This window comes from Nothobranchius furzeri, chromosome 2 (genome assembly GCF_043380555.1).
Source record: "Nothobranchius furzeri strain GRZ-AD chromosome 2, NfurGRZ-RIMD1, whole genome shotgun sequence".
Taxonomy (NCBI): Eukaryota; Metazoa; Chordata; class Actinopteri; order Cyprinodontiformes; family Nothobranchiidae; genus Nothobranchius; species Nothobranchius furzeri.
The window spans coordinates 27,412,296-27,424,638 of record NC_091742.1 but is presented as its reverse complement, the minus strand read 5'-3'; the positions used below and the strand labels follow the sequence as shown (position 1 = coordinate 27,424,638).

Here is a 12,343-nt window from a genome sequence, read left to right as displayed (position 1 = left end):
ACTGAACATCTCACTACTGCAAACCCATTCTTAACATGCAGGAGAGGCTTTTGATGTTGACGTGTTTGTGACACGGGCTCCATGGTGGGTCAGCTACTAGCACAAGGCCAGGACTTTGATAGCATCCCGTCACAGACATGGTTTAACAGTGAAGTCTGAGTTTTGTCCTAAGGACCAAGTGTTAGTGATCCATAGTGCTGAATCAGCAGAGTAAACAGTCGGGTCAAGTATTTTATCTCTGACCAGTCACTGAATCTAGGACTTGGACGGAAACTCCTCGTCCTAATTCTTACACAGAAATTATTTCCGTTTCACCCTTGGGACTCGGACACTTGAATCTGACTGGAGGACCCTGATTGTTCAGTTCTTGTGTCCACAGACCACCTCCTACACGTCGATCTGTAGGACACTAACCCTGTGTGGGATTCAGTATCAGTACGCGGCGGCCGGATCCAAGACAAAGGACTCGAGGACGAAGGCTCTACATATGGGACAGTGCTGGATGTGGTCCACACAGGTGTCACACACACAGGTGTGTCTGCAGGGCAGCAGAACCCGGTTTATAGCTGCATTCTGACAAACCACACAGTCGCTGCTCGTCCCCTCCAGGCCATCCCCTGTCCTGCCGTTGTCCTCCCTCCTCAGTTCTGGACCAGACGTGTCCCCACCAACAGCTGACATGAAGAGAGGCTGAAGGAGACAGAAGGATGGAATGTCTGGCTCTCTTACAAAAAACCTGCTAGGAGCAGTTACCATGGTGACAGACTAATCACTTCACTTACCTCTCTTTCTAGAACAGAAAACTTAAAGTCAGCGTTCTAACTGAGTTCTGGGTTCAGAAACACCTGACTGAGTTTCAGGAGAACTGCTGAGGACCACACCTGAACCTAGACTGGATCAGCCAGTGAGGAACATACCTTTAACTCATACGTGTGTCCTTGTGAGGTGAGGAGGTACTGGAAGAGTATCCGGGAGGAAAGATTGTGTTTTTCATCAGGCACGTGAATAACAGCCGCATTTGCCACCTGGAACACGACACGAATTAGAAACCTTTGCAGGAGCTCCTCCAGGACTTCACATCAAATCTGTCCCTAATGTGTCTCACAATGTTATATCGGTCTCTGTCTGCTGGTTCAGCCAGAGTCAGGACAGCCACAAGGGGGTAATGGTGCCTGGGCAGAGGTCCAAAGTCTGTGACCCCGAGGTAGGCAGGGACACAGGTTCTGTGTTCCTCTCCATCTCTGCTGCTCACACTGAGATTAAAGGTTAAAGACACCAACAAAAAGCTGATTCAGCTCTTACTGTTTTCTACAAGATAAAAGAAAGGGTTTCACTCCCAACAGTGAGCCCAAAAGCACTTGGTCAGATTGGGAACATTTAATATGGTTATAACCATGAAACACAGATGTAACCATGAAACACGGTTATAACCATGTAAGATGGATATAACCATGTAACACACATGTACCCATGTAACAAGGATATAATCATGTAACAAGGATATAATCATGTAACCATGATGTAACCATGTAACATGGTTATAATCATGTAACATAGTTGTAACCATGTAACACGGATGTGAAAATGTAACACGGATGTAACAATGTAACATGGATATAACCATGTAACACTAATATAACCATGTAACATGGATATAACCATGTAACACTAATATAACCATGTAACACGGATATAATCATGTAACACGGGTATAACCATGAAACATGGGTATAATCATGTAACATATTTTTAGCCATGTAACAAGGATATAATCATGTAACACGGACGTAACCATGTAACACAGATGTAACCATGTAACAGTTATAAATATGTAACACAAATGTAACCTTGAAACATGGTTATAACCATTTAAGAAGGATATAACTGTGTAACACAGATGTAACCATGTAACACGGTTATAACCATGTAACAACGATGTAACCATGTAACACAGATGGAACAATGTAACACAGATGTAACCATGTAACACGGTTATAAACATGTAAAACAGATGTAACAAGGATAAAACCATGTAGCACAGATGTAACCATGAAACAGATGTAACCATGTAACACAGTTATAGACATGTAACACAGATGTAACCATGTAACATAGTTATAAATATGTAACACAGATGTCACCATGTAACACAGCTATAAATATGTAACACAGATGTAACCTTGAAACATGGTTATAACCATATAAGGATATAACCATGTAACACAGATGTAACCATGTAACAATGATATAACCAGGTAACAAATGTTACCATGTGACACAGAAATAACCATGTAACATGGATAGAACCATGTAACACAGATGTAACAATGTAACACGGATATAACAATGTAACATGTATATAACCATGAATCATGGTCATAATCATGTAACATAGTTGTAACCATGTAACAAGGATATAACAATGTAACATGGATATAACCATGAAACGTTGTCATAATCATGTAACATAGTTGTAACCATGTAACAAGGATATAACAATGTAACACGGATACAACAATGTAACAGATTTAACCATGTGACTGATGTAACCATGTAACATGGTTATAATCATGTTACACAGTTGTAACCATGTAACATGGATGTAACAATGTTACACGGATGTAACCATGTAACATGGATGTAACAATGTAACACGGATATAACCATGAAACATGGTTATAATCATGTAACATACTTTTAGCCATGTAACAAGGATATAATCATGTAACATGGATGTAACCATGTAACACAGATGTAACCATGTAACACAGTTATAAATGTGTAACACAAATGTTACCTTGAAACATGGTTATAACCATATAAGAAGGATATAACCATGTAACACAGATGCAACCATGTAACAAGGATATAACCATGTAACAAATTTTACCATGTGACACAGATGTAAAAGGGTTTCTGCAGGTTTATGGGAGCCAAATTTAAGACTTGATAAGACCTTTTTAAGGCCAATTTGACCTAATTTAAGCTATTTGTTCAAATTAAATTTAAGCTATAATTTCCAGCTACTGCCTGGAACCGGTGCTAACCACGTCGCGAACGTGGGATTAGCCATCCAGTTACCATTAAAATTGCACTTCCCCATGTCGCAAGCTCCAACTAGCTTAACCAGCTAGTGTGCTCATCTAAAAATAGCCCCCTTTCACAACCAACTGAATGTGTACGGTTCCGCTTACGTCAATATCATACACAAAAAATGCTGAACACTAACTAGAAATTCACGAAATTTTTATAGAAATAAAATAATCTTGTTTATTGGGTCTTTGGTAATTTAAGACCTTTGGAAACTGTATTTAAGGAATATTTGTCATTTTTAAAGATTTTTAAGGCCTTACATTTGGAAAAGCTAATTTAAGTCTTTTTAAGGACCCGCGGATACCCTGTGTAACCATGTAACAAGGACATAACCATGTAACACGGATATAACCATGAAACATGGTTATAATCATATAACGTAGTTGTAACATGTAGCAAGGACATAACCATGTAACACAGATGTAACAATGTAACACGGATATAACAATGTAACATGGATATAAGCATGTAACACTGATGTAACCATGTAACAGATTTAACCATGCGACACAGATGTAACCATGTAACATGGTTATAATATGTAACATAGTTGTAACCATGTAACACGGATGTAACCAGGTAACACGGATATAACCATGAAACGTGGTTATAATCATGTAACATAGTTGTAACCATGTAACAAGGATATAATCATGTAACACAGATGTAACCATGTAACACAGATGCACACCTACTGGAGTCTGACCAAGAAATGTAAAATGCTGTTCATTTTTATGATAAAAAGTTATCAAATTAAGGAGGTACTAAAACACAATATGTAAACAAAGAATGCAGAAATAAACTACAACAACCAATGATGCAGCAGCCAGAACACCAGCAGGTTTGAAATGAACAGCAGAGACAAACATCACTACATATACAGCCTGATCATACATGTAGGATACTGGAAACTCTCACAATAGCGGCAGTGAAGCTGCAGCGCATCCAGGAGATGGTGTGGGCTTCTAAGCCTCGGGTCACGTTGTTGGGTCTGCAGCGCCCCCTGCAGGGCACCGACTTCACAGCCCCAGAAACAAGTCAGGACACATGGCTGCAGGCAGCTGAGCTTCACTGACACACCATCTGCAACACAGAAACCGACAGTTTACATTTACCACTGATCTGAACTGGTAGCAGAGGCAACATATCGCATATTATGGGATTAACGCCACACAGTCCTTCATTCTTCTGCAATCCTGCTCCGTCACCACCAGATCCTGAATAACCCAGACATTAAATTAAATGTATTTATTTATTTATTCTTTGTTTCATCAGAAAGGTCCCACTGAGATTAAAAACTTCATTTTAAAGGGAGTCCATAAATAAGGATGGGCAACAATGGGACTCCACCTTCTTCTGTTGGCTACATGAGTGAACATCACGTGACCTTTGACCATAGCCAGATGTAGCTGCACTGAGCTTCACGATGAGCCTTACTTGATTTTTCTGCTTTCAGAGTGCCGAGTCAGGTCAGCTCGGCCAGCTTCTGACCACACAGTGATGATTTTTGTACGGAAATCAACTCAAACCAATTCACTTGTTTTTTTTTTCCATGTTTTCACAGAAAGCATCAGTCCTGATGCTTGGTGTCCACTTCCTGCAGGTAAGAAAATCTGTCTGACAGGAAGTAGGCTAAACGATCTCAAAAAGCAACACATCACTTGGTTCATGTTAAGGTCGTGAGTCAAAAAGACACAAAGTGTAAAAATGTCCTCCGTGACACCAGAACCAGAACCTCTGCTGACCATAAACAGCACAAAGACCTGCCTCGTAGTTACCAGAACCCACACCGATGAACCAAAGGCCTTCTGGGTAAATATTCTGTGGAGCAGAAGCATCTGGAAGGAGTGTCTCCTGTTGTTATGTGCCTTGACCCTTTTTGGCCACAAGATGGCCTCAGTGGCTTCTGCCCGTCTCCCGGTGCCCAGCTGTTTAGAATCACTGATAATCCTTAGACAGCTGTTAAAAGCTGCTCTCCTGCCCTCAGTCTGGGAGAAGGAACAGGGAAGTGTGGGCACGAAGGTGTTCAGGCTTCTCTCTTCTCCTCGTGTGATTTGGTTAGTGGTACTTTAGTGGTTTTGACTCTCGTTCAATAGGATTTCTGGTATACTTCGACTTTAGACCGGCCTTGGACTCCGAGTTTGGATTTTCCCCGAGTGTCTCTGCTTCCCAGGACGACTCTAGTTTTACATAGGACTTTGTAAGAGTATTTCAGTTAACTAGTTCCCCTCCTCCCAGCCCTTTAGGCCTGGCGCTATCAGTATATTTATTGTGTTTCTTTGTATTTGTTATAATAAAATACTTTGTTTGGCGACACAATTACTCAGTAATTATTAAACCTACTCACTGTATCTCTTACTCCCTCTTCCTCATCACTCCTAGCGAGCTGAGGGATGTAGCACCTGTTCTATCTGGAGTCAGACATTGGTGGCGGTAGTGTGATGGTCTGGGGCTGCTTTGCTGCTGCAGGACCTGGACCACCCGCTGGAACTGATGGAACTGTGAATTCTGCTCTCTAGCTGAACATCCTGAGCAGAACGTCTGACCTTTGACCTTAAACAGACGTTCCTGCTGAAAAACATTCTGATGTGAGACTAGGGCTTGGGCAATAAATTGAAAATTTATTATCAAAATTTCTGAGGCTTATCGTGATAATTTTTCCCATGTTAATAAATAAATAATTTGATAATAAAAAATAAAGAGATGTGTGTGGGCTGGCCACATTCATGTCCCTTTAAGAAGCTGTAACACCTAGAGTCACATAAAAATTTGACAGCCCCATCTAGTGGACAACTGTTGTTTCTGCGCATACCTGTAGTTATTGCCCATTTATCGTTATCGAGGTGAAATCCTCACTATATCGTGATATTGATTTTAGGCCATATCGCCCAGCCCTATGTGAGACTCATGGTGAGACTCAAGCCTGATTCAAGCTTCTCCATCACGCACGCACGGACGGACGGAGACATTTTGCCCTCATGCTTCTCCGTCTCCTGGGGAGCGTTGCAAAGCAATTCCCCGCCAGGACAACAGAGGGCGTAGCGCTGTTCTGTGGTATCCTGTCATGTATCGGTCCAAGATCGTGTGTTTATGTTGTGTTTTTTGTATATAAGAGACTTTTTAACACGGACAAATTTGTCTCTCATTCTCCACCTCTTCATGCGCTCGCCACCTCTAAACCCACGTTTCCTGTCATTTCCGTCCATAAATAAAACGCATTCTGCGCATCTTTTCACTCCTCCAGTCACGGGGGAATTAAAAGTTCATATTTTTAGAGCTTTTTCGCGAGGTATTCTTCAAGCTTCTCCGTGTCTGCCTCTAGTTATCCTCGGCTCTCTTTATGTTTTTGAGGGCGTAATGGCGGCGCTGTAGACGACAGCGGTGCCCTGACCAATCACAAGCTTGCGTTGTCCATCTCGATGGACGGATGTTTAGAAAAGAGAGCTCGACTCTGTCCGTCCCTGCGAGGGCTCTCCAGCAGTCCCGCAAGGACGGATAATGGCGTTGCTCGTCTCCGTACCGACGCAGACGGAGAAGCATGACTCAGGCTTCAGTAGGAGTTATCACAGACGCTGGAGGCCGCTACAGCTGGTTAGGTTTATGGGTCTGTTAGTTTATCACACAGGACCCGGTTGGGTTGAAAACCGCTTTGGTTTTCACTCAGGTTTTCTTTGTTTTAATACATTTGCTGATCTGAAACAAAAACAGAATAATCCATTAGTGTTTTTGTGTTGTGAGGCTGACCTGCGACACATGCTGACCCAGAACCAAGCTCCAAAGCAAATGGATTGGTAACCTGAACCATCGGTTTCTCCGGAGTCTGTGTGGTGGGCTGGTCACTGCTGCTAAAGATCACCGGGTTGTCAAAGAGGTTGAAGCGAAACCTACAGCACAAAAGAGCCGTCAGAGCCAGAGACCTGGCGCCACTTCCAAACAGCGGAATTATTTCACTTCTGCAGGTTAAAGCTACCAATCAGACAGAGGCTTTTATTGTTTAGATTAAGTTGTTAATCATTGTTTAACTGGGATAAACAACTATATAAGCTTTTGGTAACACAGACCACATAAACCAGTCAAGAGGGCTGCAGGGTGATGCTTCCTCAGTGTTTTATGGGACGAGAACAGCATTCCTGGTGTGTTTTTGTCTGAAGAGTAGAATAAAATCCAGTTTGTTTCCCAGCCCAATATTATTATTATTAATATTATTATGATATTTCCACATTATATCCTTATAATTCACCCAAAATATCACCTAGTGACCAGAATCGGCTATGATCCAGCTTGACTGGCCCAATCGCGAGCGACTCAATCTTAGAACAAAAGACCAGATTTAATGAGAAAATCTGTCTTTGAACGCACCATCAGTAATTCAACTCTTCCTTGTCTCCTGGATAATCATTTACGAGTGGATGAGAAATAAACAGCCAAACGTATTGAGTTGATTATAACGCTTTCAGATAAACCCAGGGGCGCCGTAAAGCGGTGAAAGATTAGGAAGATTCTAAGGGCCCACAGCTGTCAGGGGCCCCAAAAGGTTTCAACGTTGAATAAAAAAAAAAAGTTTAAAAATCACAAGTACTTTACTTTGCAGTATTTTGTCTCATTTAAGACATTAAACAAACAATCTTTTAGTCTTCATGAAATGTATATTTATTCAGAGGTTCCTACTTTATTTTGACGAATTAATCTGAACCCCCATCCTAACGGCATAAAATGGTACAGTCCACCAGTGTTGGGAGTAACGCCGTTTAAGTATAACGGCGTTTCTAACGGCGTTCTTTTATAGGTAACGGAATAATCTAATTAATTACTTTTCCCGCCGTTGCAACGCCGTCACCGTTACTGGGGACGGATCGTTGTGCGTTACTATGAGCTTGTCGAACGTTGAGCAGCAGCGTGAGGCTTTCTGACCGCCACACTTCAGCTGCAGCCAGGGAGAGAGAGGTGTCGGTAACGCACTTACAAACATGATGATGATTGGCCGGGTGGGCGGAGACCCTCACGGTCTCAGTCGCTGCATTCTGTAGACACAACGGGAATAACTCTGTTTAAAATAACCGCGTTAATAAAAAATATTTCTTTCTGTAACGAGCAAACTAATTAATTACGTCTTCTTTTATCAAAACGTCGTTCCTGCTACTGATAAGAAAATGCGTGCAGCAGCGAATCTGCGGGTCTGCAGCCGTGCCCTTAGCATGACAGCGGGACGTCCCGAAGGTCCGCTCACCTGTTCACCGCTCAGACGTACTGATCTTCTACCTTCCTAGATCATCCAGCTGTAACCTGTTTCTGATCACGTCTTTAGTCCCGCTGTAACACTGATGCATCAGTCTCAGACGTCATGGAGCTCAGGTGTTAATAGAACTACCTGTGTGTGTTCACCACCCAGCTTCAGCTCTTCTGTGGTTGGGTCTGACCCACGTTAGTAAATGTAAGTCCTCCATCAGGCTCGTGCCTCTTCTAGTGTCATTTTAAAGGATATTTATTTATTTATTTAACCGTTACTAGATTACCAGCAACAGAAATGCTACTAAAACACACAATTATGTGAAGCTGGAAAAATTAGAATGCTGTGCAAAATTACATTTATTTCTGTAATTTAACTAGACCGAGATACCATTTAAAGGCTCGGGAACCTTTACAGGTGTTTCTAATTGCAATTTTAAATTTTAGCTGATTGGGTTTTTGTTAAATATCATACAGTGACCTTTTAATAGTCTAGATTAGTGTAATGCTCCTGTTAGTAGTTCCTCCTGTTAAGTGCTTATTTGTTTAACTTATTCAGGTTTATATAAAACATTTGGACATACATTTTATTATGTTCCAGTCATTAGTCATTTATATTTTACTATTGTAGTAATTCTTGCATTCTTTAATGAAAAAAGTAACTAAGTAGTTACTTTTGTTGGTAATTAGTTACTTTTATGATCTTGTAACTCAGTTAGTAACTGAGTTACTTTTTTGACAAAGTAATCAGTAACTATAACTAATTACTTTTTTAAAGTAACATTCCCAACACTGCAGTCCACCTGGCTGAGGGGTACTAGCAGGCAAAGCCAGCTCACGCAGCAGTCAGACAGCAGAGTGCACCAAGGCTGCAGTAAAAATATGTCTGCTAAAACAAAGTCTGGGTCACAGAAAAGGAAAGAAAGAAAGGAGAAAGAGGACAGGCAGAAGAGAGGGCGTCAGTATGTCACACAGTTTTTCTCAAAGAAAGGTGGGTTTAGTTAGTGAGTGGTTAAATTCAACCTGTTAGCTAGCTCTGATATCCACAGTGAGAGGAACTATGTTTCATCTAATTATGGTAAATGGGTTGTTGTCCTTGTCCCTACCAGAATCAGCAGTTGATGATATGTCAGCAGGTGTCCCCTCACAACCCAATGAACCTCAAGAAGGTGAGCAATGTAGCATGTTAGCTAGCAGCCTCGTTTAAGGGGGTCTGTGGGAATCACTTAAGGCTCTCTTCTCTATCAGTACTATTACAAAGGAATATAAAATGGCTATTTTTGGTGATAAACACATTGATATTTATAATTGTCGTTATGTGGAAAAACAATCAGTAAAAATGTATAGATGGTTTTGGATGCTGGGCAGGTTGAAGCATTGTTATTTAGTCTGTTAATGTAACATAAATTACTGTGAGATTATTACTGTGAAGCACCTTTTTGAAGGCATCATACAAGAGGAAAAAAAAAACTCTTCATCTACTAAACACCTTGAAATGAAATGTTTTGAATCTGACTGAATTATGGGAGGTTTTACAAGATGTAATTTGTTTATGTAGCTTTTAGAACACAAACCAAAAATCAGTAATTTCCAAATAATTCAGAGAGCAAAAATGAAACAAACACTACTAATAATTGTAATAAATAAACTTAATATAAGATTGAACACAATAAATATGAAATCTACTATTGATGGAGAACTACAGCTAATATCCTGCAGGAGTCTGTGCTGCATTTTCCCTGTTGTGCATTCATTTTAAAGACTGTTGTAACTTAAAGTTAATGTTAAAGTTCCATTAGTTGTCACACACACTAATGTGTGTGCGAAATTTGTTGTCCGCATTTGACCCATCCCCTGGGGGAGCGGTGAGCTGCAGACACAGCCGCGCTTGGGAACCATTTGGTGGTTTAACCCCCCAATCCAACCCCTTAATGCTGAGTGTCAAGCACGGAGGCATTGGGTCCCATTTTTTCAAAGTCTTTGGTGTGACCCGACCAGGAATCAAACCCTGATCTCCCAGTCTCAGGGCGGACACTCTACCACTAGGCCACTGAGCTGGTCTCTTGGATAAAGATTTTGTCACAAATGATAGCCTATATTGTAACACATATATCAATTTCATTACAGAGCCTGGACCCTCCTGATGTCAGGTTTGGTCAGGACAAAGAGTGGAAGTGAAGGAAGAAGGGAAAGAGTGTGGCAGCTCAGAAGATGGAGAGACCCAAAGTCAGCTGAATAAATGTGATAGGGATTCCACCAAGGCAGTGTTTGAGTCCAATGACCCAGGTTTGTGGCCACCAAATTTAAAGGATAATGAAATGGAGAGTATTGTAAGAAATTTGGCCAAGAGAGATGAAGATCAGGACATGCCAAATGATTCAGAGGCAAAGCCGTGTCCTGACGAGCCCCCAGGGGGCCCAACTTGATATTTTTTCATGGGGCCCAAAATCTCTGGCAGCCCCCCTGGATAAACCTGACCTGGATCAAATGGGTTTGGTCAGGTGACAGGTCAGAGCGGTCATATCAGGGATGGTATCGGCCCAGATCGGTGCTTCTCTATTTTAAAATAAGCAGGAGAATAAATGGCTTCACATAAAACCATCTAAAGAGACCTGCAGATAGAAACAGGGTGAATGATCCTCACATTCATACCTATCATCAGGTTAAAACGTCATCTCAGGTGTTTTATAGCTATCATCTTAACACCCACCTACACTTTGGCCTATTTCTATTAAAATAGTCTAGACTATTGCGGAAACGCGACCGTCTTCACTTGAACCGCGCTGTGAAGGAGAAGGGACATTAATACAGCCGACAGGCTGGGCTAACAAGATTACTCACCAGGTTAGCGCCATGAAGGCGGCGGTTACTGAAATCACCGTCCCCAGGAGAACAGGGACATAGAGGTCAAAGATGGCGTCGTCCATGGTTACGTGGGCACGAGACCGCTTTTCCACAAATATTCACATCTGTAATTTTCGATAGAACGGCAAACATAAACAAACATGGATGACGGGGCTCCGTCCACTTCCGTTGTTGAAAGTGAAGCCTAAGTCACGCCCATCTACTTCCGGACCATGGGCTTCCCGCCATAGATGCGTATATAAACCATATAAACGTGTTTATATACATATATATGCTTCCCACTCCCGAAAAAAAACGAATGGGTGTCTGGTCCAGATATGTACATAAACACGAACATGTCCAAACATGGCAAGATCTTTGTAGACATTGTTTGGTCCATGTGCAGAAAAGTTATTTTCTCTTCCGGTTTGGTATGTGCCATGGATTACACATATTTTCTTAAACTTTAAAGACACATTTTGATGCCAAGAAAGTGCTTGTTACTTTAGGTTTAGAGTGAAAACATGTATAGGACTACAAATGCTCGTCTAACCCAATTTATGTCATCAAACCATACTGGAGAGAGTGAGTTTGGTTAGCTTAGTATCCTTCCTTCAGGAAGAAAGGAGCATTAACCCTGTAGAACCACGAAATCCGATTCTCCCCCCGCCCCCCATCAGCCTAATGTGAGCCACCTGGCTCTGTATTGGGATGGGGCCAGACAAGATCTGTCTGTCCCACCACATGATGAAAACCTGCTGGAGCACAAATTCTCCTGCCGGGAAGAAACTTTTTCCAGTCTCGTGAAAATCGAACTCCCGCCACTCTCGTCTGGGGAGGACGGTGAGTTTTTCCTGCTGGTCACGTCAATAAGAAGAGAGTATTGGTGGCTAGTGCTGGTGGTGATGGTGAGTTTGAAATGGCCCAAATGCTTCCTAACAGACTATCTAAGGCTGCGTTTCTGCTGTGGGACAGCCCGTCTGCAACTGTACAAGCGGACTATGATGCAGTGAAGTAGCAGCTGCAGGAAGCCTTTAGACAAGACATTTTCTGGACCATTTTAGGGCCAACCTTGCTGCTCGCCATCGCACACCTGGTGAAAACCTGCATGTCTATGCTGCTGACATAGGGAAACTAGTAGACAGAGTGTTCTCAAATTATGGTCAAGCAGCTCTGAGGA

The 12,343-nt window shown here is 41.9% G+C and overlaps 1 protein-coding gene across 1 annotated transcript; it reads right to left on the bottom strand.

Moving 5' to 3' along the window:
- Nucleotides 1-220: 220 nt before the first annotated feature.
- On the bottom strand, nucleotides 221-11,375 carry cgrrf1 (cell growth regulator with ring finger domain 1). Its single transcript, XM_015948073.3, has 6 exons — nucleotides 11,161-11,375; nucleotides 6,838-6,977; nucleotides 3,999-4,176; nucleotides 1,106-1,253; nucleotides 918-1,025; nucleotides 221-690 (listed from the first exon to the last, which is right to left on the bottom strand). The coding sequence occupies exons 1-6, from the start codon at nucleotides 11,244-11,246 to the stop codon at nucleotides 433-435; spliced, it is 918 nt and encodes a 305-aa protein (XP_015803559.1). The 5' UTR covers nucleotides 11,247-11,375; the 3' UTR covers nucleotides 221-432.
- Between the last annotated feature and the right edge of the window lie 968 nt (nucleotides 11,376-12,343).

Bases quoted from the DNA above. Each gene is read 5' to 3' on its own strand.
- cgrrf1 (XM_015948073.3), bottom strand. From the start codon at position 11,246: ATGGACGACGCCATCTTTGACCTCTATGTCCCTGTTCTCCTGGGGACG. The intron at 6,978-11,160 runs GTGAGTAATCTT...TTTGTGCTGTAG, and splicing joins GCCTTCATGGCGCTAACCTG to GTTTCGCTTCAACCTCTTTG. The intron at 691-917 runs GTATGTTCCTCA...TGTCTCCTTCAG, and splicing joins GACACACGTATGAGTTAAAG to CCTCTCTTCATGTCAGCTGT.